Here is a 24,530-nt window from a genome sequence, read left to right on the forward strand (position 1 = left end):
CATGATTTCCATGTGCATGTAGTAGCTGGTAAGCCTAAGGCGGAGCCCTTTCTTTCTCTACCAGACCCGTACTCTGTATACACTGTCCCTCTTGTTCGCCGTCTGTCGCCGTCGTTGTCGTCGCCGTCGCTCCTGTCGCAGCTAGCAGCCCGACGCCGTCCTAATGGCTTCTGACCCGTACGGCAGCCCCGACGATGGGCTGGAGCTGGAGCGAATCGCCGTGCGTGACGCAATGCTTTTGCACTTTTGCATGTCTCGAGTCTCTGCTAACATGGCCTTGCACCATCCAGGTCGGCCCCTACTGTGTGTTTGACGACTTCCGCCTGCCTCCAACTCCCCCGCCCATCCACCCGTCGGCTCCCGAGGCCAAGCGACCCACGCCCCAGATGGAGGATCCCATGCTGTCCAGCGACTTCCCCTTCGCCAACATGCGCGCACCGTGGCTCACCACCGCCGGCGACGACATGCCCCTCACCGCGCCCGCTGACGACATGACCAACTGGAACGAATGGATGCAGTACGATCCCGCCCAAGCGTCTCAGCACTCCCAGAACGTCGACCCCAAGCCCGCGAATCCGCAGGGGCCTGCCGCATATCTCAGCCCGGATCAGCAAACTTCTCCGCCCCATCTCCTTCCTCACCAACAATCCCAATCGCTGCAGTCCAACACCGTGCCGACTACCGCCCCCATGTTCGCGCAATCGCATGGCGTCCCCTTCACCTTTGGCCAGGGCGCTGACATGCCGCCGGCCTTTGACTTCAACAGCGCTGACCTCAGCTCTCCACTGACGGCCGAGATGCAGCAGCAGCACGCCTACTACACGTCCCAACAATGGCAGCAGCAACAGCAGCAGCTCGCTGAAAACACCCTCTTCTCCCCCACGCAGTTCGACCAAACTGGCTTTGTCGCACCGCCCGCCTCTACGCCCAGCCTCCACCACAGTCCCACCTCGCTGACCAACGGACGAGCCAGCTCCACCTCGTCGCATTCATCACCAGAGCCTGCCACGAACAATGCACGCAAGAGAAAGTCACTGGCCGACTCGGAGGAGCTCGACGACGATGCCCCGTCGAGCAAGAAGGGCGGCCCGCCCAAGAAGACCGCCCACAACATGATCGAGAAGCGCTATCGGACGAACCTCAACGACAAGATTGCTGCTCTTCGCGATAGTAAGTCGATTCTCTATGCGCAATTGACACTAGCTGATTGACATTGCAGGTGTCCCGAGTCTTCGCGTCATGTCGCGGCCGAACGGTACAGAAGAAGACGACGACCCTGAGGACCTTGAAGGTCTCACGCCCGCACACAAGCTCAACAAAGCGACCGTCCTTTCCAAAGCTACCGAGTACATCCGACATCTTGAGAAGCGTAACAAACGTCTACAAGATGAGCTCAACACTATGAAAGGCAGGGTCGAGAGCTACGAGAAGATGGCCATTTCTGGTCCGATTACACTACACGGCACTGTCAGCACACCGGATGGCTCAAGATTCCACAAAGATCCATTCACGCCGACACACAGTATGCCCATGTCAGGACCACCACAAGGAATGATACCCGTCCCAGAGAACATCAGCGCCCTCCAGCGCGGCATCCCACCACAACAGCACTATGCACACGCATATCCTCCCGGTTATGGCGGTCGCCCAGCGGTGGGCGCGCCTATGGTCAACGGACGACGCAACGGTGCTATGATGGGCAAGCTTATGGTCGGATCTCTTGCTGGCCTCATGATATTGGAAGGACTTGCAGAGCGCGAGCAGTCACAAGAAGAGCCAGCCGGACGCGGTCTATTCGCCCTGCCCGTCAATCTGGTCGGCATCCTTGCTCCTCGCGTCTCCCTAGGTGTCTCCACAGCTCAGATTCCTCTAGCCAAGCTTCTGTTGGTATTCGCCGCCTTCTTCTACCTTGTCGCGCCGCTGCTCGACTTCAAATCGAAACCGAAGAGGAAGTCGCCGCCCGCAGTTCTGTTGACACCCGCACCGTCACTGGCTTCACCGGTCGAAGTACGTCGAAAGGCATGGCTCACTGCAATCCAAACAGTCTGGGTACCTCAACACAACTTCATCCTCGAGCTCGCAGCTCTGGGCCTCAAGACCCTCAAGCTCAGCATGCGAAGGCTCATTGGATGGGAAGGATACGCCTATCTCACCGGTATTACCAAAGAACAAGAAGCCGCTCGTGTCAAAGCTTGGGAGATCGCATTGGATGCGCAGCTCACGGGCGGTGATGCTGAGATCAGCACGAGCCGTCTGGTGCTTACTCTGATCGCTTCCGGTACCTTGCCCGATACGCCCGCGAGACTCATGCTCAAGGCCATGCATATTCGGATTGTGCTTTGGGAGCTTGGGAACGCAGGTCATGGCTCGTGGTGGATGCTCAACGAGCTGAGTGCGAAACTGGCCCGAAGCTACTGGAACACGGCACGGAGCGAGCACCGCATCGCCATCAACACGTCGAAGCAGAACAATGGAGCTGTGCCATTACCAGAACATCTGGCAGCACTTATCGAGAGGGAATGCGATGAGGTACTTGTTCCTGCAGTTGTGCAGCGCGCATACAACCTGGCTTGGAACAGGCCAAGCGCAGAACAGACAACTGTAGACACCTCCATGGACGCTGTTGTCGAGGACTTTGCCATCTGCTCTCCATTGGATGCGCTTGCCGCCTGGTACTCTAGCCTTGTTCTGAACAAGGGACTCGCAGCCACACTTGGTGCAAAGAACAGCTCATCCAAGGACACTATCGTCTCTGATCTAGCACTCGCTCTCCGCGCTGCCCCACCGAACTCACAGGCTCAGCTACGTGCGCTAGTTGCTCAAGCTGTTGTACTCGACGAAGACCGAAACACTCGCATCGCAGCAGCACTCGAAGCCCTCCCATCGTCACCCAAGCCTGCCGATGCCGGCTTCATCAATGTCGTCGGTAACGGCTTCGTTGCAGTCGATGTGCGGAAGGGCCTCACTTTGGCCAAATGCCTCTCGCTGGCCGCTTCCTCGAATCCCGAAGCCCGCCGCCGCGCCATCTTCGTCATCAACAACACTTACCTCCCCGAATGCACAACCACGCTGCTCAGCTTCGTTGCCGCTCACAAGGTTCTTACGCAGTTCATGGCAGACGATACGCTGAAGAAGGAAACTAGCTGTGGTCTAGAGAGGACTGCAAGTTCCCTGCGCATGTGGATCGGTCACGAGACAGGCAGGAGAAGTGGGCTGACCAACAAGGTTCGGAGCAGGATCATAAGCAGTTGTCTCGACGCGAGCAAGATGCTAGTTGGACTGGCCGAGAGCAAGAAGAAGGATGACGCTGACGTAGATGATGGGTATGCTAGTGCGAGTGTCAAGGATGACTGAGGGTTTGTATCTATGCACTTCCCATGCGATGGGATTGGCGTTTGGGATTGAAACGAGGTGGCAATATTCACATCTCACTGGCGTTTATACGGATATTTACACGGCATGGATATGCCTGATGTATGGGTTATATTTGGCTTACGAGCCTTCCTTTCTTTGTAGCATTTGTCTTTTTTGTTAGGCTCGCATGGTGTATGCCCCATACACTTCATAGTACTGTGCAATCGACTTTGTTAGGCGTTTCAGACGTTGCCTTCTAACTGCGAACATGCATCTAGTGTCCATGTTGATTGCTGTTGTGTGTTCGGTCTTGGTACAATCTATTTGGTGCCGACGAAGTGCAATTTTAAAATTGTGCCACGCGTCAATGTTGCCATGACCGAAAGCACACTTTCGCATGTCTCATACAGATACCTCCTGGAACTTGAGAAATGTTCCCAAGAAGACTGCGCGCAATAATATAACTACACGATGGGGTTGAAGCAGTGCGAGCAGACCCAGTGAAGTGTGCAGAATATCAGAACTACTTGGGGACCATTAGCTAACTCAAATGAAGCGATGGCATCGAGGCATGATCCCCCTTCTCGCCCTCTTATAGCAAGAGAAAAGCCCTTGAGTGGACTTCGGCATTCTTTTCAATGGCCGGCTGTCAATACGCTACATAAACGTGTCTGAGGTCGGTCACAAATATATTGAGGGTAGTTTCAAACGATAAATTCAACCGAGCACGTACCATGACGTCGATGAAGCCGAAAAATGTAGAAAAGACGGCAGTTGACTCCCGTCGCGACGAACGGAAGTCCGTATTGCTCGACAAAAATCTGCAGAATTTCGGGGGGTGCCATCGTCCCGAACGGTATCGCCCGAAGAGCAAGGATGGCTTACATGCTGAAAGGTGTGGGAATGCGACGTTGACCTCAATACTGGTATAAAAAATACATAAAAAAACAAGTCAATTCGTATGCCTAGAACGCTTACATACTACAGTACATATAGATAGAAACGCAGAGAGTTGAATCTCCACAAAACTGCCCATATCCGTTGAGAAACAGACATCCCAAGCTTGCTCTAATCATACATCATAATAGCATAAAACGACTAGCAGCAATGCGTGAAAGAGCTGCTACCGCTATGTTCAACAATACCCGGCGGCCCTCCTGAAGATGAAGCCGCCGAAGAGTTTCCGCCGGCACTGAGAGCCCCGAAGATGGGGTCTAGCCACTTGTCCACAGTGTAGATGCATGCGCCAGGGACGCAGTAAGCTTCGCGCTTCACAGCAGCATTGTTAACGCTCGTGATAGCGCCCTTGCTGTCCCTTCGGACGGTCGCGGGGAATCCGACGATGGACTTCTCCTGGCCGGTCGATGTCGTGTCGATGCAAGGGTACTTGAGCAGGTAAGAAGACAGCGCGTTGTTACTGGGTTGAAGAGCCTTTGCGCTTTGTCCGAGAGCCGCGAGTGCGGCGTTGCTCGGCACGAAGATGGAGAGGTTCTTGCCTTGGCCGAGAGATCCGTCGAGGAGGTAGACGAAATCGGGAGATGTCGCGTTTAGGAGCTCTACGTATGTTGAGAGGTCTTTTTGGGAGGCTAGGGCTGATGCAATGGTGCCTTCGTTCTGAGATGCTGGGGATGAGGCAGATGTAGTGTTGTTGAGACTGTCAGCCCCGTAGAGTTCAGCGAAGGAGTCGAGCACTGAGGTGATTTTGAAGATGGCTCCGTTTCCGACCTCGGTTCTCGAATCGGAGACTAGGTTGGCTTGTTTGTTGACAGAGATAGTCTCGCCCGCCGAGTTGAACGAAAGAGGTGTGCCTTCGATGGCTGTGACAGATTTACCCGAAGTCTTGACATCTTCCGTAGTGATCGATCCTTGTGCGATGTGGCTTCGCAGGACAAACTCGAGTAGCGGATACGATGCCGGTGCCGTCAAAGCTGTGCTTAGTTCTTGGGGTAGATTCTTGAAAGCCTGTACATGTCAGCAATCCAGAAGGCAAGGCAGCGTTCGGTATCATTGCTTACCGAGTTGACGGGTGCAAATGCCGTATACTTGCGTCCATCGGTGAGGTTGTTGAATCGCTCTTCGAATTGCGGACCGGGAATGCCGCTGCTGCCACCCGTGCTCTTGAAGAGGCTGTAGAAAATGGAAAGATCTGGGTCGTTTGAAATGGCAGTCAGGAGAGGGGCAGAGTCCTTGGTGTCTCGTTCGACTGGAGAAGACACTGCAAGGACGGAAAGCAAAGCGATTGGGAAGATACGCTTGGCTAGCATCTTGATATCTTGATGTATAGCTTTAACTTGAACAGGAGGATCGATGAACTGTTGGCTACGACTTGTTTGTCGTTCACTTGATGCTACGGACGGTCAAGCGAGGGCCTTATATGTTTGTGTACGTCCATAGCTATACTAGCTTTCGGACCGTGTTAGAGCAAATTGTTTCGTTGTCAGAGGTTTGAGTTTGCCGTTAGGTAGTCCGTAGTGTATGATGGAATGCTACCAGATGGTGTAGCTTTCGGGCGAGCCAATCAAGCCAGAGGAATATCAGCAGCTAAGGGTCACTGTACCCGAAGGCGAATAGACCTTGACTACATCATCAACGTCGCGTCAGTGTTCTTCTTCGTCCGTTGTCATCTGTGACATCGGCAGGTATGACCGCCAAACATTTTGATACTGTGATGTGGATCAATATGTGGGGAGTACGAGGTTGATATCGGGAGGTTGGAGAGGTAGCATAGCAAATTTTGAAGGCGCAGTGGAGGTAATGAAGGGGAGCGCCACAAGGAATTCTGCCGATCTGATATCATAAAATACCCGACGCGCCAAGAGCAGCTAGCATCTTGTGGCGTCTTTGACGCCGTTGGTAGAGTTGCATCACTACCTAGGTAGGTGCCACAGTAATTCGTTTCGGAATTTTGGGTGACGCATGCTGAGTGACCCTGCAACGAATCGTTATTGCGCCATTGTGACAGTTCTACCTGAGTTGGTGACAGAATGGATGCGACGGGATTGCCATCCCTGTTGGAGATCTCCCGAAGACCAATCCATGACACAGACGCGCATGCAATCAAGGCCGCCCGTGCTACGAGTTAGTATGTATGCCGAGTCATCCATGCACGAAGCCCCAGCGCGCACCAGTACACCGGTGTAGGAGGAAGATTGCATCATTTGCGCGTGTGGCAGGTAGGCTAATCTTGACGGAGACCAATCCGCAGTAAACCTACAGGCGGACGCGCAGCGCGTTTATACGAAGATCAGCCCCGGACAGACCCTCTCTCAGCACCATTCAGCCTTCAATAAGGACGATAGCTTTCCTGTATGAGATTTAGAAAGATCTTCGGGTCTAGCATAGTCGAAATTCCTGCTCACCATGCCAACCCTGCTACGTGGACGATAGGCCAAAGACATGCTGTGAAAATGACAAGAGCGTCAGAACACCGAGTCTTTCTACCGCTTCAACAAGTAGTAAGGAACAATCGCTGCTCCCACCACAGCAGAAATAGTTAGCCATCTCATCAATCCCTTGTTGATCATCTTCTTGGCTAATCTGTCGATGGCTTCTCCGTCGTTGATTCTCGGGAAGGGAATATCCTTCGGGACATCCTTCCCCAGCGCCTTACACAACGGCTCCCAACCCTCTCTGACATCGAAAAAGAACAGTCTTTCCTCAGGCACAACCCTCTTCAAGTAAGCGATGTGCGCCTCATAGTCTCGGGTGGAGACCCCGTCATGCTTTCCATACAACTCGACCCATTGCTTCCCTAGGCCGTTGGTAAAGTCGACAAAGTGGCGCATTCCTGGGAGAGGAAAGAGTACAAAACGTAGAAACCACTTTGTCGTTGCGTTTGTTATGGTTCCTATGCTCTTCACCCACGCATCTGGATCCCGAGTCGTGCATATGACCAGCGCATCTGGATAAACTTCGACTAGCTCTTCTACCAGCCCGTTGAATGGCATGTCGTTGGCTGCCGCATAGCCGTCCAAGCGCTCCTTCAGTAGATCGTGGACAAGCTGTTTCTCGGAGGGCGACTTCGGTGGTGAGTGATCAAGTATCCTGATCAACGGTTTGATCTCTTTCTCGGCGCCCAGAGTAGCCTGCGTACCACCGTGGTAGACAGGTCCATTGAGTAAGATGCGCAATGCTTCGCTGAAGGATGAAGTTCCGGTGCGTGAGAGGCCAGCGCCGATCACTTGGAACTTTGTGCCTGGCTGAGGAACGGAGGGTTGGTTACCCATTGTTGATGCTAGACTAGGGTGTTACTCGCGAGGACTAAGTGGTTAGATAGCTGTTTATATAGGTGATTGGTCGATCTCGGATCTACTCCGGTGTGAAGCGGCCTGTGGCGCTCTCGGACCTGCAGACGATTGCTCGCTTATCGTTAGCCCTTCACCGTAGCCATCGGGATCGTCCCCGGGATTGATGCCATCCTTCAGCAGATTTGACAGTACTATGAGAGGATTGGGAATCATGACGGTGCGCCGCAAAGAAGCGAACTTTTGTTGAGACTATCAGTAGGTTCTAATTGTGGTTGTTCGCGCGATGAGCCGCTGTTTAGCAATCTGTCGCCGGCTTATGACCGCAAGCGGGCCGACGATGAGCTGTCTGTGAAGCGCAGAGGGTTTACAGAGTATTGAAAGTAGATTGATGGTGACCAACAAGCCCGGGGAATCGACAGGGCAGCGAGCAGGCGATGGCTTTGGTGCTGCTATGTACAACAGGGTGAACCTCCGGTGAAGGTCGAAGTTCGTTGTCGCCAGGTGTGATCGCATTTCGTGAGACTCTTGGCGTCACCTCACACTTGGTTTTGTGTAACCCTACAGATGTGGGGCGCGTGCCGCGTCTGGTCCATCCTCGATTCCATGACCATGTAGCGCCCTTTGATTGACATCAACCTTGAAAGCCGCAATTTCTTAGGTTACAGTGCTTCGTCTAGATTGTTCGGTCTTCGAGTTGAGCGCACCACCGGGGATCGGATGGGACCGATAGACTGCCAAGGTTACGGGTAAGACTAGACGTAGATGTACGAAATCAGCGTAGGCCTCACATGCAGTTCGCACAGAGAGACTTACTATGTCGAGATAATTCTCTCATGAGAACAAACCATAAGGGTAGTTTCGCAGTTCTCTACGAAGCATCTTATGAAACTGGTGTACACCGTGTGCGCAGGGAGTCTCGACTCCTTGTACGGAATCTGTTGAAGTCGCCGGTCCTTTTTCTGTAGACTTTGCTGGACATAGATGCCATCCGTGCGGAGATGTGGACACAGGGGCTGAGCTAGTTGCTTCAAGTGCTGTTGGATATCGATTATGCTCATGTCGCCAGTGCCGGCAATAATAGTCCATGATGGGTGACCACTAACCCTCCAGGTGTCGTCTGCAAGATTCTGTAATCGAGTGCAACAATACCAACTTTGTTCAAATCTCCAATCCGACATGCGTGATTTCAGCTGGTCGTACGTGAGATAATAGTGAGAACAGATACGAAAAGCAAGATTTGCACCATGGCATCTTCGTATGTGAGGGGATCGCAGCATTTCCGCTGCAGTGAACATCCGCTTCGGATGAGTTGCGTGACAGGCCGAGCAGAGGAGCTCGGCTTGTCTTTCTTCCTCGGCCAGCTTGAAGTATCGCTCGTTTTCAACGTCCCTCGCAAGTCTTTCCTTCAACACCTCCCGTTCGTGTACCTCTAGGTCAACATTTTGCACGTCGTGCAAGAGCAAGGCGTATCGGCGACACGCGAGCCGCAGGCAATACTTGTCGCTAGGTTGCATCCGTTCTGCAATATCGAGTACGAGTTCAGGGGGCAAGCGGTAGATGTGAGAGGTACTGGCGTTCCGAATCTCGATGGACTCTGCGAGCTGATTGGCCTTCTTTCTGCGCTTCATTGTTGGGGGCCAGCAGTTGTTCTTGTACTCTGTCAAGAATCTGGATAAGGAGACGTGCATGGTAGGCGTCCTTGCTGTCATGCGATGGGCGTCTGGCGTGGGCATTGTAGATGCTGATTTCGTTGTCGTGAGCGACAACGACGACGGAAAGACACGTAGCTTTGAATCTCCGACAGAATTTTGGTAGGACGTCAGTCGATAGGTAATAAAAGACCCTCGGAGGGGTAATATCTACGTGGATCCATGGTCCAGGGTCAACAGGCGTCCTCGGTAGCCAGTACCTGTGCTTTGTTCACCGATTTGAAGACGATTTTAAACGCTTATTGTGGGAAGGTAACGTCATGATTTGAGGTTATCAAAACACGGTTGATCATTCCACAGCCAGCGGCGATGTGCCTGTGGTAATGTAGCGTTGGTGCTCTCAAGCCCTCAGCCTCGTCATGCCTGTCGCTCGAGTTGTATACATCAAATGAACACAGTGACCAGATTTTCGATGCTGAATGAAACGAGGAAGATCGGAGAATACGTGAAAGAAGTTTGGGCGTGTTGAGGGCAGTTGCAGATGTAATGTTCTAAAGCCTGCCCAAAGCACGTGCGGCGGCGCTAGTGGCCCTTATGTCATCACAGATTGTGCTAACTTTTTGATAGTAGGGCAATCATCGTCACCAGCAGCTCGAGGCCCAACACCACCAACCTATTCCGACGTGTATCTGTCGCTAACGCCTTATACCCTAACCACACCAATCACACACCCGAACAACCGCCAAAATGGTCAAGCTCGAAGAGGTCATGGATGAGGAGTTTGTGCGCGAGCAGGAAGGCCCGCATGACGAAGATGAGTGGGACACCGACTCTGGTACGACACCGCAAACCGCTCCTTAGATGCGCCTGGCGCATAGAAGTGAGCATACCACACATATTCGAATACTAAATGTACCACTGCAGAGTCAGACACATCCTCCATTCACTCCGTAACACCAGACGAGACCCTCTACGACCGCATCATCGCTCTACAAGACATGATCCCCGCCAGCACACGCCGATCCGTCTCCTCAAAAGCCAACACAATCACTTCATGGTTCAAGAGCGGTCTGAACATGGGCGGCAAGACTCTATGGGTAGTGAGCACAAGTGCGCTGCTGCTCGGTGTGCCATGGGCATTGGCGTACAGCGAGGAGCAGATGATTGTCGAGCAGGAGAGGGCTGAGTTGCAGGCACAGAGGGCGCAAAACGAGGTACGTGAAGCTATTTTACAATGAGCGCTTTGCAACATCTTACTAACTTTTAACAGTTCATGGCTCCCGGAGCGCCCGTACCTGGACAGCCAACAGGCGCAAAGCCTGCTTTGTAGACGACAAAAATTTCGATTCGGTGTTTCGACTGGAAGCGACTCAAATATTAAAAACGTTGGGCTCTTCACATCTGTTTTATTAGGATGACGGTGCATGGAACGGGCTGAACCTGTACATACAGCGGCGAGAGTTTTACGCCGTCACGATCTGTACTATATTTCTCGACTCCACGATAATGTATTGCGTCACATATTCATCTTGCAAAAACCCCAGTTGTTTCTGTACATTTCATTTTTTGTGCCCACTGGCTATGCTACTATATGTACAAATACATCGTCTCATGTCGACATGCAAACATCTGGCGACATAGATGCTTCGCGAGATCCCGGTCTACCAAAGCTCGTATCCCATCAGATGTCAACGTTACGCCTTTTACATTCATAAATCACCCCAGCCGCGCGCATGCAGTACCGCGATCATTCCGCAGATAGTGGGATAGACCAGGAAAGCGGGGACGCTGGGTTTGCAGACGACGCTCGCTCCAAGAAAGGTGGTAATACAGCAAAGAGAAGAGTCATGGTATTATAGTCGATACATGGGTGTGTGGAGAGGCGTTTAGAAGGGGATCGAGCCGGCTGACATTGCGACGCCCTGTTGTTCTTGCTGTTCCATGACGGCCTCGTCGGCGGCTTCTATCGCAACGGCCAGACCAAGCTTGGCGGCGTTCTACAAGTTTGTCAGTATTTGCTGTCAGACTGGGAATTGGCGAGACTTACGCTCTTGTGGTCGATTTCGCCTGAGAAGGTTACGCGGATTGGCGGCGCAATCATCTTCTCCAACAAACACGAGACCTTGCCCTGGTTGTCGATCTGCGCCCTGTACGACGATTGACGGAAGTCGTACTTGGCACCGATTGTGACGTTGCCCTCCTTCTGTGGTCCGGCCATGGGTCCTCCGGGGCCAATTCCAGCGAATGCAAGGTTGCAGTTGATACCAGTCTCAACCTTGTCTGTAAGCCTGCGCCAGTATGAAGCCTCCAATACACCACGGTCGGGAATGATCTGACCGCACGCCATCCAGTCGACAGCCCTGTAGCGTGCCGCATACGAGACGTTCAGCTCTGGTGGGTATGCCATAGCGGGGCGGGTCCAGAAAGCATCGATACCGAGCGAGAGCTTGGGGGTGACGGCCTGGAGGTAGCTGGCCATGAGCATGCCGGTGATACCGCCATCGAGTATGGAGGGGTTAACAGCCTTCAGTGAAGCGGAGAAGTCGGCGCCGGTGTAGTCGTTCTCGAGCGACACCATGTTGCCTTGTGATGTGAGCTGGACGGCGGCCTTGGAAACGAATGCTGACGTCCAGCGCCAGTTGAAGCGACCGGAGAAAGCAAGCTCGTTGTCGAGGTTTCCTTGCATGAACACCTTGAAAAGTCAGCTTGAGAAGGCTGCCGACGATCTGAGCGACAAACCCGTGGTGATCCGTAGAGAACCATGTATGAGTATGGTGGCATGACCTGCGATCCCATGGACAGCGAGTGCGCAACCTGGAATAGAGGAGCGGCGCTGAAGGCCTTGGTGAGCTCGGCGCGCAGGCCCGAGAAGCTGGAGTTGTTCAGGAAGACATCGCGCTGGACCTCTCTCGCAATGTTCTCGACTGTGCCCGGGTTGCTGAGGCCCAATGCCTCTCTCCGCTCTTGGAACGCATCGTATACATTTAGGAATTGTGCGAATGGACCGGTGTTGGCGGCGCGAGGGCGTGATAGGATGTCGGCGACAGCTTGTTCCTGCGCTGGGTTGAATTGCAGCGGAGTGGCCATGGCAAAAATATGTGCCGAGGTCAAACTAAAAACTCCCTACGGTGTGGGAGAGCTTGCACAAGGTGGGATGGAAATGGCAGTAAACGGTTGGAGGGCGATGTTGGGTCGCGTTCGCTAGCATGACGATATCGAACAGAAATTCTAAAGTCGTCACGTGACGTGACCTAGTGACGCTAGAGCTTATCAGATCTTTAGTACCCAGGACGTGCCGCCCGTTGATACCATGATTGCTTTTTGGAATCATTGACTACCTAACCCCGCAAAGTACTGCCTGACTACCTCCAGACTCCAGACCCTTCTGCGACACTGTTACGTGGAACTTGCTGCACTTGACTGTTACGGGTTGCCGCACCTTGTTTGCTGACATCTCTCGGCAAACGCTATCATCGCCGGAACCTTGGAACTGTGACCTTGAACCGAACGCAACTCTATTTCATTGACCTTCGACCGTTTTCCCTCCCGTGCATCTTGCACTTCTTCTCTTTCCCATCACACTCTTCCAACAACTTGAAGAATCTGCAATTATGGATACCCTACTGTGAGTGCCTTGACCCCACTTTCCGCAGCGATGCGAAAGTACCAACGCAGGCCACCTCCTGAACAGGACATTCACTTATCATGAACAGTACCGCTGAGATATACGCAAACTCACCCCGCTTCCGGCGGCGGTCGAGTACTTTTGTCGACGCAATCCACGACTTACCCACCAAAGAGGAAATGGCTCCCGCTCAACTCTATAGCACAGAGTCAGGCCGCCTCTTCCATTCCGGTCGCATAGTCATCGCCACCTGTGGACTGCCAGCTCGAGGAAAGACACACACATCCGTCGCCTTAGCCCGCTACCTCCGGTGGCTGGGTGTCAAGACGCACGTGTTTCATCTTGGCGACTACCGCCGCGCTACGCTAGGTCCGGATAACGATGTCCCCGACGACTACTTCTTTCTGAACGCATCGCCCCAATCTGTCCTACTACGCAACAAGATTCTCAAGAAGTGCCGTGAAGACATCTACCACTTTCTGGAAAACGACAAGGGCCAGGTCGCCATTTACGATGCCGTCAATGCAATCAGTCAAGGCCGTAGATCTTTAGCGAAAGAGTTCGCCAAGAACGGGATCCAGACAGTCTTCATCGAATCACATTGTACCGACGAGCGCATCATCCAAGAGAACGTCCGCCGGGTCAAGATCTCTTCACCAGATTACCAAGGATGGAAGGACGAGGATGCGGTTCACGATTACCTAGCACGCATCAACGCGCGGATACCGCATTTCGAGACTATGGAGGAGCCGGACCTGCACTGGATCAAGATGATCAACGCTGGCGAGCGAGTGGTAGTCAATAATTGCGCATTCGGATACCTCTCCCAACGCATCGTCTTTTATTTGCTCAACCTCCACATCAAGTCGCGGCAAACGTACTTTGCTCGGGCTGGAACCACACGAGAGGAGGACTCGTACAAAGCAGACGCAGACCTGTCACCAGCAGGTCATGAATACGCTAAGAAGATGAGCGAAGTGCTTCTGAAGTATCGCGAAGAGGAGAAGCAGAAGCTGATTGAGTCGGGCGCAACTGATGCATCGCTGAAACCCTTGACGATCTGGACTTCTACGCGCCGAAGGACTGTCCAAACGTCAGAGGTTCTAGCTTCCATGGGCTACCGCGTCAGACAGCGATCGCAAATGAGCCAGATGAACCCTGGTGTATGCGAGAAGATGTCAGAAGCCAAGATCCGCCAGGAGTTCCCCGAGGAAGTGAAGAAGCACGAAGCGGACCCGTACCACCATCGATACCCGCGCGCAGAATCATACCACGATCTTGCCGTACGCATGGAGCCCATCATCCTAGAGCTTGAGCGCGAAGAGAACGATCTTCTCATCATCGCTCACGAGTCTGTCCTTCGTGTGCTTTATGGATATCTCATGGCATGTAACGCAGCCGACATACCCAAGCTCGAGTTCCCTCGCGATGAGATCATCGAGGTAAGCTTATCCAATAATACTCGCTGCCATCCCTAACCTTATATTAACACCATCCCAGATCATACCCTCCTCCTACAACAACGTGGCCAAACGCATCAAGATCCCTGAGCTACCCGAATCCATGGTTCCCGGCAGCCCCGAAGACATCAAGATCCCCGTCCCACCCAGTGGAGCCGTAAGTCCACTATCCGGAATGGGTACCCCTCAAGCTGGCTCCGGCACCTCGACACCCCAGCATGGTGTGCAACCTCTGAATCTGAAGGCACATATTAACCCTTCTTCTTGATCAGGTGCGGTATCGGTGTCGGTACGGCGCTACGTTTGATAACGAGCGATCGAGCCAACAGACGGACTATGACTCGGATTGAGGAACATGTGTGGTGCGTGCGGCGCGACGAATGGCTTGTGGATAGACGATGAGGATTTCGGCATGAGTACACGGACGGACACTTGTCTGGGCGTTGGGGTGCGGTGTGTTGAAGACCGTCCTTAGATTACACTTGACTTCTCGACCTGTTATTCAATATCCTTATGAGCATGACCTTCTCGATACCTTCGTCCTCACTATGCTATGTTTGACGATTTCAACTCGAATAGATCTTGGGTTTTGAGTTCTTCATTGCTTCATGTAATGATGGATGATGTCTTCGTTACCCTCTAACGACAATTCTCCACCCATGATCATATGTAAGCCTTGATGTCCATGCCGACCAACAGGAAAGACGTCGCAGCAACACCGTATCGCCGCCCGCCATTCCTTCGTCAACGTGATATCCAGAGAGTCTCTGACCGTGCCTTCGTCACACTCCAACGTCCCCACCATCCAAGCCATGTTCGTTACTCATTGCCTAGCGTTCGCACTCGAATAGAAAGTCAGTTCAGGTCGTTTTAGAAGTAATCGCAACGGCAGCTTACTCGTTGCCCCAGCCCCTGTCAATCGCCCACTGCCATCCACCCCAACCATCATGATCACGGGGACGGACCCTGAACGGCTCGTCCTCGCGCGCAGCAGGACACGCCCATCTATCACCCAAACCAATGCCGTAGTACTTGAGACCATAGCGAGTACCGTCGTTCTGACCGGGAGTAAGAGGGCGCGCGTCAGACGGCATCTCAGGTAGATCAAGGTCGAAGAGGTCGGGAAGAATACCAAGGAGGCACTCCATCTCGGCGTCAGTCTCGTGGATGTCAGCATACGTGGGGGCATGGTGGCCCTCGAAGATGTCGAACGGCGGAGTGGCAGAGGGAGCCGGAGCCGGGAAAGTGAAGGCGAAAGGGTGGGAGGGCTCTCCGAACTGCTGCATGTAGTGAGCCATGGAAGAAGGTTCTGGTGGGGACCAGCGTACTACGGGCGCGGGGTTCTCCACTGCTGGGACATGGCGAGGGAAGCCGCTGCGTCTCTGTTGGTTGTTAGGCTTCTGTGCATGCATTTCTGCGGGAGTGGGCCAGACTACAGTGTTCTCTGCACGGAACGGACGCTCGGGAAGCGGCGCCGGCATGAAACCTTGGAACCTCTCTGTAGGCTCTGCTTGGTAGGACGGGCGGCGCGGCATGAAGTTCGCATCGTCGGGGTAGATGTCGGCGTGCGAGGGCTCAGGACCTTGATCAGTGCGCTTGGTACGGGTCAGCGCTCGTGGACGTGGGCGGTAATCTCCTGGACTAGAAAGCTCAGGTACATGATCACGGCGTGACGGCCAGACGGGGTTCTGGAGGTTGCTGAAGCGTCGAGGCTGTCCGAAGCCCGCAGGACCTGTAGGCACTTGCTGAGATGGTGGCTGCATGACCGCTGGGTTGGTAGAGCTACGCTCCTCCGCGAAGATCCTGCGAGGACGTTCGCCCATAAAGCCCGGAGGCGCAGGAATCACTTTGGTAGACTGGCGTTCTTCATCTGCGCGCTCTGGATAGCGATCTTGGATGTAGCTCTTGCGACGTAGAGGTGCCTTGGCGGCGTCGTCCTGGGATGCGTCCTTGCCTTTGAGGTATTGGGCTAGTTCATTCGCGGTTAACGGCTTGTCCAGCGCCCGTCCTATGAGCTTACCCAATACGCCTTCTGAAAGGCCTTCTGAGCCGTGAGACTGGAGGAAGCGTGCTGAGGAGTCGACGTTAGTCGTCTCGTTCTTGATACCAGGGGGACTGAGGCCCGCACTCAGCTCTCCAACGTCTGGCGCCTTGGAGTCGGGGTTGAGTCGCTGACCAGGGAGGAGACCACGCGGACTATTGATAAAGTTTCCTGTAAGGTTACTGCGAGAGATTGCACCGGGGCGTTCACGGTGCAAAGTGATGTGGTGATCTAGATAAGTCAGCTTCGATCTTCGCATTGTGACAAGAAAGACATTACCTTGAAACATCTCCTGAAGAGAATCCAACGGCATGTCCTGCTGCTTGAGTGGCTTCCGCGAGGACTCTCCGAACTTGAGCTCTTCGTAGCCCTGGTAGTTGGGTCGCAGATCCCTAGAAGGCCGGAAAGGCGAGTCTTCTGCTATTCAGTCAGTCTAGCTAGAGGTGCTCGCGAGAGAGAAGACTTACCATCAAACACGTCTCGCATCTTCGCCTTCTGTCGCGGGCTGGTAGGCGGGGTCGGACCTGCAACTCCAGCGGACATGCTGGTCTCGGCTGCAGTTGGACTGAAAGTTGGTGCTTCCGGGTTGAACGACACAGACCTTCGCGAGGCTCTCGGCTGTTTCTGCTCCATGTTTTGTCTTTGTTACAGAAGTATTGTTAAAAGAGAGCTTCTTATATATGCGTAAGATGGCGGTCCTTGAGCATAAATCTCAAGCTCGAATACGACAGTGAATGCTGCGGTGACTTGCGATTTCAATCGTCCGTCACCTTCGTTTACGGCGAGTCGGTCGCCAAGACCAGCCTGGAGTGTCGCAGTGAATAGCGATATATACGGGAAACGAATTCTGTAATGAGCGACTGAGTTAAGACTGTCGTAGATATTGTAGTACAGGTAGGAGAGGAAATGAGTGTGGATGGTGTCGTTAGATTGACCAGGCGAGACTGGCTTGGACTGAGCTCATGGTTTCTACATCAAGCTGCGCAAGTGAAGGTGAGTATCGAGCGCCACATAGTGTGGCTTGCCAGGCTACCTGGGTAGCGCCCGATGCGAAGGTGAAGGTACACACCCTGGCCCATGGAGACGATACATGGTGTAGGCTATGGTACGGGTGGCAAGACAGCTTCTGACTTCCTATGGCATATGTGACGTGCTCTAGTATCGGCTCCCGCGCTGTTTATGAGGTTTGACGCCCCCACGAAGCCAGTCAGCGTGTGGGTGATCGTAGACTAAACAGCGCACGGACGGTCTCGATGACTGCTCGCGTGAGACTTCCAGGACAGCACACCAATCAGAAGCTCGTACGATGACGCCCTGACGCGCCTCATTGAATAGGCTGGAGTGCAACCTATGTTTAAAACCCTCGCACAACACGCCCCTTTGCGCCTGCTACATTCAAAGTCAGAGCTTCTAATTTTTTTCTTGCAGGTTCACAGCCCCCAGCTCACATTACGACCTGCCTCGCTAATCTGTGGTAAACCACAGCACGCGACCCCATCTTTACCCACCACAATAATGCACACTAGCTTCACCAGCATAAATCAACAAATACACCAGCCAGACCATCATACTCACCATGCCGATGATGTTCACCCCAGACGACACGTTGCTATTCTCACCTAGCAAGAAACAGCCGTTTGCTCACTCACCTTATGGTCACGAGATACGGACTGCGACTCGATGTCACCATGGACTCCACCCCTCCAATCCACAACATACTCCGTGGTGTTCCAAATGCACAGTTTCGCAGGCTAGAGCAAAGTCCGACGTTGCACTCAAGAAGCTGGTAGCCGAAGGCGGATTAAGACCTCCAGTGTACATGCGCGACCGACGGTGGAACAGGGCAAGAAACGGGTACCTGATAGCGAAGCAGCGACTCGAGAAGACACGCAAGGAAGAGCAGCTGCGCTGGGAGCGCGAGCGAGCGTGGGACGACGCTCACAACCAGTTCAACCCCAACAACATCCAGGCAGCAGTCTTACCCAACACATTACCCTCGTTGTGCCCCGTCTGTGACTCCTTGGTATCATCTTACCCCACAACTATGCCTGAGGCGCAACCCACAAAGTACGAGGCTTGGTGGGAGAGACCAAGCGCTCTTGCCACCTCACACATACTCGTGCGCCAGACACCACCACGTTCGCGCAACCAACATCCTGTATCCACGCAAACCCATAGAGGCAACCCCATACTGCGCCAGATCATCGCAGATAAGCGCAAAGAAATGCACTCGGACGCCAACTTGCGTCGAGCCTGGGAAGCCCGAGACAAGACCGAGGCGGCACTACGTCGCAAGCACGGCTTAGGCGACATGCCCATCAACAAAGACTTCTGGGACTACCCGATCTCCGGCTACTTCAGTCGCCTTACCCACCAAAACAACAGAGAAATGGTGCGTTCGGCGGAACGGCGCGCGCGCGGTAACACAGTGCGCCCCCGACCACCGCGCAGCTCACTGTCTTACTCGGAGACGACGGACGACGTGGAAGTCGAACCAGGCTTTGAAGAGACACTGAAAGAGAAGGAAGAGCGCGAGGAATGGGAGCGACAAGTCCGAAAAGTAGCAGCCGAGGTTGGATACCTTTATTTCGTCGGCGGTGGGAACAACCTTTTGGAAACGTGGGAAGAAGATTACGAGCGGAGTGCCGATTATCTCATTACGAGGAATGAGACTCCTGTAGCGGAGACGGCGAATGAGGGCGATGTCCAGGATGGGAGTGAGACGACGACGACGGAGGGTGATGCCAATGAGGAGGATTGGGGCGATGAAATGGATGTCGATGACGCTTAAGAGGGTGATGATGCATTCTGTCATGTCAACAGCGCTTAGATTGCTAGTTGAGTCGTTGTATAAGAGTTACACAGTGTATGGTTGTATTAATGATTGAGGGGTCAACACAGCTCCATTGACATACGGTTGACTTGCTGTGCGAATGAGTGCCGTATAGTGGATGTCATCGCTCGTGGGGTCGCTGCGGATCAATCTTGTGGCGCTTCTGGAATGCGTCGTGTGGGTATAGATGACATCGAGGCATGGGTTGAACGGACGATGCACAAAGCGTTGACGACGCCAACACGCGGGTGAAAAGCTTGTCTAGCGCTAACCGATCTAGGTGCATGGAAATGTCGATCGGGAGCATGTACGAAATCACGGTATGTCCTCCAAAAAAATCTACTTTCAATGATACATCATAACACTGTCAAGTGAATTGTATATCTTCATGACTGAGCTACAGTTCAAGCAGTACGAGGCCTCTCATCCGTCGCCCGTACCTCAACACCATCACCAGGCAGCTCATACATCAGATCACTGCCCTGGACTTCCACAACGCCTACTTCACCCGAGCCCTTCAACTCCCAAGCTTTTTCCACTGTCTGCAGCTCAGATACTTCTCTGTCCGTTGCCTCATGCTTCCCCGACCCAGCATCTAATTCGAATCTCTCCTTTTCCATAGCCTCAATTCCCATCTTGTGCTCGCCATGCAATTCTCCTTTATCGTAGTGATTGTCTCCCAGTGTGGTCTTGCGTCGAAAAGGACCCAAGCGCCTCTTCCAGACAATGATTAGGCACAGTGCTGCAAGCCCCGCCATGCCTGCACCTACACCAATCCCAGCATATGCAGACGAGGAAAGGTTCTTCGGGCTGTTTGTGGGTGAAGGTAGAGGCAGATTTGAAGTTTGGCTGGGTTCTGATAGTGAAGGTATTGATACGATGTTCGTGGAGCCATTATCATGAGACGCTTGACTTAGATTGAAACTCTGTGTTTCGTAGTTGACGGTGATGTAAGTTTCCTGCAGGAATGCTCGACCGAGCATGTGTTGTGCGGGCTCTGAAGCTCGCTTCAACGGGAAGTAGTATGTAGGAGTATCCACAAAAGGGTATGTGAGCTTGAGATCGAAAGCTGAATATGGAAGCGTATAATTGGTTGCTTGGTCGTCAAGTCCGATGGTGAATTGTACCTCGGGGTTCTCGCGTAAAAGCCGTGTATGTGTTGTGTCGTTGACAAGATACAGTTCTAATGTGTCGTCCCAGACCAGTCCAAATGCCGTTTCGAACATCGCACAAGCGTCCTCCGGGAGCCATATCTGTGGAACTGCGGGATCGATAGGAAATGCAGTTTGCAGAGATGGTTTCGCTCGATCCCACGAAGCGACCCCATTAATAGTGATTGCAGTCAAGTGTATGAAGAACCAATTGCTTTTCTCAGTTGAGAATTTCCATTCCGTGGTGGTTTCAGGATCGAATCGTGAAAAATCGTAACCGCCCAAGACCAGACTAGCTGATGTTTTGCCTGCGAGAAGATTTAGTTAGGAGCCATGCATCCTCCCAGATTAGTTACGTACGATTGAAAGAGCCCGCTGTATAGCCGAAACTCAAGCTGGGAATGGTTTTTGAGTTCCAGAGTGATAAGAGGAGTGAAGGTCGTGCTGCCCCAGGGGGACCGACGGAATCCGGAAAGAGACCAAGTGTCGCAAGTTGGAACCTCTTATAAAATGTCTCGGCGACATACTGTAAGGAGAGTTTGCGGTCTTGTGCAGTTTTTCCGAGATATACATCATCAACGCCCCATGAAACGAGGCCCGGGTTGTCTGCTTCGCCTTGTTCGCTAACGTCGGGGTAGCTGCTCAGATATTCGGTAATTTCTACAGGCATACGAATACTCTGTATCCACTCCCAAGTGCCTGACGAGTCTCCGTAAAAGAAAACGCATGTGTCATTGCACCATCTGCTTTCCCTCGGCACAACGACGACCGGAGATATTGGGCCAGGAATGCACCGAAAGGATTGAACCGGATTGCCCACAGAGAGGTCAAAGGTTGACCACGGACCGTCTGCGCCGTCCCTGTTCCACGATTAGTTGGATCTCGAGCCATAATCATGAGAAATTACCAATGTCCGCTAGGTGCGACAACAAGCGGTTCCACAGCAACTGCCTGCACCAGGCATTGCCATACCCATACTGCTGTGAGCCACGTATAGAGGATGGCACGACATCGAAAAGTCATGATGTTTCAATCCTCATGAGAGAGAGGAACGGAGACGCAGAACGATAGAAACCCAAGACGCAAGCAGACGGGAAGTAGGCTTGAACATTGGGGGCCATAATGCCTGCTTGCCCCAAAATTACAGGGGTACTGTTTATCGAGCGATGCTACTGGTGAACATAATGCCAATAACTATCGGGGGCCTGTATGCCAAGTAGTCTTACCGGTCTGGGTGCAGGCCGTGATAAGCTAACCTGCAAGAGAACGAACACCGCGCGGGCATGCAATGTAAACTGTAAATCGGACGTGACCAATTCGGGAATCTGGAAATACTTCGCTCGTGCTGAGAAAGGTCATGTATTCACTCACAGAATAAAAGGGTATACAGACTCACAACTCCCTCCTCTTCCTCGCCTCCTCATCCCCCTCCTTAACCTCACCCGTCTTCTTCAAATCCACAAACTCGCCCTCATCCTCCAGCGCATCAACATCACCCTTCTCCTTCGCCTTTTGCAATTCCTCCGCTTCCTTCCTATCAGCCTCCTTCTGCATCTGCTCATCTACCTCTTGTCTCTCTACAATCTCTGCTTCTTCACCGACCTCGCCCGTCAACGGGCCCTCGCTCTCTTCGTACCAGTCTGTGCTCTCTGTCCACTCGATGATCTTCTCCTTGGCTGTCTCGCTGAGGGTGTAGTAGCCGGGGTTGTTGCGGGGCTCGAACATGGAGGTGTGGGCCCAGGTCTCTGCTGTAGCTTTGTCGTTCACGGCGGGCATGAAGAAGTCCTTGAGAGGGCCTTTGGGTAGGTTGCAGAAGGTACGGTCTTTGCCTGCGACTTTGCCCGTCCAACCGTGTTCCTTGTTCTCGCTGTTAACGGCATGACCGAGCGTGGTGTGCATATTGCAGAAGCCAAGATCGTGGCTCGTGGTGAGCTTGGCAATCTTCTCGAGTCGCTTCCGCATCTCTTCGGGACGAGCGAGGACTCCGACGAATTCCAGATGTGATGTAGCCCATGATACGCCTTGAGTGATCTGGTCTTTCTTCATGTAGGCTGCCGCACCCCCTGCTGCTATTGCGCCCGCTGCACCAGCAAACATGGCTACCTTTCCGTAGCGCTGCCACAGCGGTGCCGATGCTGCGTCGCCAGTAGACGAGGGTGCCGGAAGCATCTTGCTCGTATCGACGGCACCAGCCGCAGTGTCCTTGCCGCCCCATCCAAACGCGCCTGCGAGGTTGTTATACGCTGAGTATGCCGAGCTCGCGGTGTTCCAATGCTTCTCCGCGCCATGTGCCACTACGCCAGGCGCTATACCGAGGTATGGTGTATCGAAAGCGAGGATGCCCTGTATGTACGGGAACATGAGCGCCGAATGGTCGGCAAGCGAGCCCGTAGAGCCGGTCTGCGAATTGGACTGCGAATGGATCGGCTGTTCAGCGAGGATGGAGAGGAGCGTCTCAGCCGCAACGATGCCGCCCATAGAATGGCCTACGAGAATCGTGCGCACAGAAGGGTCGACGGTGGGCGACGGCGTCGAGTTGGCGACCTCGAGGTCTATGACTTTGTTCTGTAGCCATTCTTTGAAGCGGCCGACGCACTCGTGCAGGTCGCCTCGCGTCTCGAACTGGGGGTACGTGATGGTCAGGACGGTGACTTTGGGCAGCGCATGCTGGAGGAGCGCCTTCACGTGGCTCGGGAAGGTTCTGAATGTTTCATCTCCACCCTATAGCACGTGTCAGTATCGTTCTCGCATTTGTTCGCATCGCATTGGGCGTCGCATTGCCCATGGCCGGGCCTGAGACATGCGGACACGACCCCGGCGATGACGTAATGAGGGTATCGCGTAGAAGATACGTACCTTGAAGCCGTGGATGAAACACAGCAATAACGTCTTTCTCATGGTCCTCGACTCTACTCCTGTGCTCCTGCATGGTGGTGGGGCTGGGTTAGTGGAGGGCTGACGATAAGTCGACTGGGCGGGAAGGCGATTACGTCTGGGGTGCAGCTACGCTCGCTTACCTGGCAGGGGGCTGTTGGCCGGAAGGATCGATTGCCGTGGAGCAGCACGACGGCATGAGAGTAATTTGAAAAGGTTGGATAAATGCGCAGGCAGAAGGAGAATCACATGCAGGTAATTGAGAGAGTGAGGTATTCATGTGCGTTGATTCATCGTTTCACGCAAGCTTTCGCTGCTGCGACTGCTCTTAATTGTGTCCACATATGCTACATGACTACTTCGTGACACATGGTCTCTCTGACACTCCCGGGCTGTCGTGACTCTTCTCTGCCAATCCATCAATGCGGGTATAGTACAAACAATGCAAACTCCAACGCCATATCGTGAGCCTCTTCGGCAATGCATAAACATAAGAAAGGTGTAGACACAGTGCTACCAACTGCCCGTAAGTAGCACGATGGCCACTGCAGATAGACTTGCTATCGACAAGTCCGAAGCCTTGAGCTGCCATGATGCGCCTACCGCAACGACGTCGAACGGTGAGCCACCGCCCGAGTCAGTATTTGACAGCTGCGCATTCGGTGCTTGAGTCGGATCCGCCGCTTGCGCAGTGTCTGTGGGTGGGGCGACAGAAGTCGTGAATGTTCCAGTGGCATTCGGATCCAGCGTCAAGCCCCCTGTTGACGAGCTCGTAGTTGTCGGTTGCGCTGAGCTGGTCGGCTCGTCATCATCCCCATCGTCCGAATCTGCAGTTGAACTTGACGGAGTTGACGTCGCTTCGATTGCTGAGTTTGTGAAACTTGTAGACGTTAAGACCGCCTGGGTGCTTGTTGCTTGCTCTGATGTCTTCGTGCTCGTCTTTTGGGCAGTCTCGCTCGAGGTCGTTACGATAGTTACTCCTGGACATAGACTCTGGATACCCAGTCCGTTCTGGAAGACGCCGATGATGCTCAACTCGCCCGCATCGACGTCCGCACACTTGTCTTTCACCTCCTCCGCGAGCGCCGAAAGACCCCGTACGCAGGAAGCGGTACATGTTGCGCCAGACTTGAAGTCATCGGCTGAGCAGCCCGAGATCGCGGAGTTGTAGACGGTGTTGCAAGATGATGGGAGGTTTTGGATCCGCGGAATGAAGGCCGAGAGCGAAACTGTTGTCGCTGAGGATATCGACGCAAGCGTGAGCGCCACCAAGGCTGAACGTATTGAGGCGGGTAG

The 24,530-nt window shown here is 53.4% G+C and overlaps 9 protein-coding genes across 9 annotated transcripts; 4 read left to right on the forward strand and 5 right to left on the reverse strand.

Moving 5' to 3' along the window:
• Positions 1 to 250: 250 nt before the first annotated feature.
• Positions 251 to 3,354, forward strand: J4E87_004561 (uncharacterized protein; the record flags this gene model as incomplete). Its single annotated transcript, XM_049376182.1, has 3 exons — positions 251 to 259; positions 291 to 1,170; positions 1,220 to 3,354. 3 exons carry the CDS (start codon positions 251 to 253, stop codon positions 3,352 to 3,354), a joined length of 3,024 nt encoding a protein of 1,007 aa, XP_049234391.1.
• Positions 3,355 to 4,452: 1,098 nt separating this feature from the next.
• On the reverse strand, positions 4,453 to 5,618 carry J4E87_004562 (uncharacterized protein; the record flags this gene model as incomplete). The annotated part of the gene is made up of 2 exons (XM_049376183.1): positions 4,453 to 5,316; positions 5,370 to 5,618. The coding sequence occupies 2 exons, from the start codon at positions 5,616 to 5,618 to the stop codon at positions 4,453 to 4,455; spliced, it is 1,113 nt and encodes a 370-aa protein (XP_049234392.1).
• Positions 5,619 to 6,791: 1,173 nt separating this feature from the next.
• J4E87_004563 (uncharacterized protein) lies at positions 6,792 to 7,580 on the reverse strand (the record flags this gene model as incomplete). The annotated part of the gene is made up of 1 exon (XM_049376184.1): positions 6,792 to 7,580. One exon carries the CDS (start codon positions 7,578 to 7,580, stop codon positions 6,792 to 6,794), a length of 789 nt encoding a protein of 262 aa, XP_049234393.1.
• A 2,417-nt stretch (positions 7,581 to 9,997) lies between these two features.
• J4E87_004564 (uncharacterized protein) lies at positions 9,998 to 10,580 on the forward strand (the record flags this gene model as incomplete). Its single annotated transcript, XM_049376185.1, has 3 exons — positions 9,998 to 10,085; positions 10,175 to 10,464; positions 10,521 to 10,580. 3 exons carry the CDS (start codon positions 9,998 to 10,000, stop codon positions 10,578 to 10,580), a joined length of 438 nt encoding a protein of 145 aa, XP_049234394.1.
• Positions 10,581 to 11,136: 556 nt separating this feature from the next.
• Positions 11,137 to 12,337, reverse strand: J4E87_004565 (uncharacterized protein; the record flags this gene model as incomplete). The annotated part of the gene is made up of 3 exons (XM_049376186.1): positions 11,137 to 11,247; positions 11,298 to 11,942; positions 11,990 to 12,337. 3 exons carry the CDS (start codon positions 12,335 to 12,337, stop codon positions 11,137 to 11,139), a joined length of 1,104 nt encoding a protein of 367 aa, XP_049234395.1.
• Positions 12,338 to 12,955: 618 nt separating this feature from the next.
• Positions 12,956 to 14,603, forward strand: J4E87_004566 (uncharacterized protein; the record flags this gene model as incomplete). Its single annotated transcript, XM_049376187.1, has 2 exons — positions 12,956 to 14,317; positions 14,376 to 14,603. 2 exons carry the CDS (start codon positions 12,956 to 12,958, stop codon positions 14,601 to 14,603), a joined length of 1,590 nt encoding a protein of 529 aa, XP_049234396.1.
• Positions 14,604 to 15,228: 625 nt separating this feature from the next.
• Positions 15,229 to 16,862, reverse strand: J4E87_004567 (uncharacterized protein; the record flags this gene model as incomplete). Its single annotated transcript, XM_049376188.1, has 2 exons — positions 15,229 to 16,746; positions 16,854 to 16,862. 2 exons carry the CDS (start codon positions 16,860 to 16,862, stop codon positions 15,229 to 15,231), a joined length of 1,527 nt encoding a protein of 508 aa, XP_049234397.1.
• A 1,090-nt stretch (positions 16,863 to 17,952) lies between these two features.
• On the forward strand, positions 17,953 to 19,167 carry J4E87_004568 (uncharacterized protein; the record flags this gene model as incomplete). Its single annotated transcript, XM_049376189.1, has 1 exon — positions 17,953 to 19,167. One exon carries the CDS (start codon positions 17,953 to 17,955, stop codon positions 19,165 to 19,167), a length of 1,215 nt encoding a protein of 404 aa, XP_049234398.1.
• A 2,585-nt stretch (positions 19,168 to 21,752) lies between these two features.
• J4E87_004569 (uncharacterized protein) lies at positions 21,753 to 23,433 on the reverse strand (the record flags this gene model as incomplete). Its single annotated transcript, XM_049376190.1, has 3 exons — positions 21,753 to 23,081; positions 23,217 to 23,283; positions 23,426 to 23,433. 3 exons carry the CDS (start codon positions 23,431 to 23,433, stop codon positions 21,753 to 21,755), a joined length of 1,404 nt encoding a protein of 467 aa, XP_049234399.1.
• Positions 23,434 to 24,530: the final 1,097 nt, after the last annotated feature.

The sequence above is a fragment of the Alternaria ethzedia genome, assembly GCF_023757985.1.
Source record: "Alternaria ethzedia strain BMP 0044 chromosome Unknown scaffold_8, whole genome shotgun sequence".
NCBI classification, from domain to species: Eukaryota; Fungi; Ascomycota; class Dothideomycetes; order Pleosporales; family Pleosporaceae; genus Alternaria; species Alternaria ethzedia.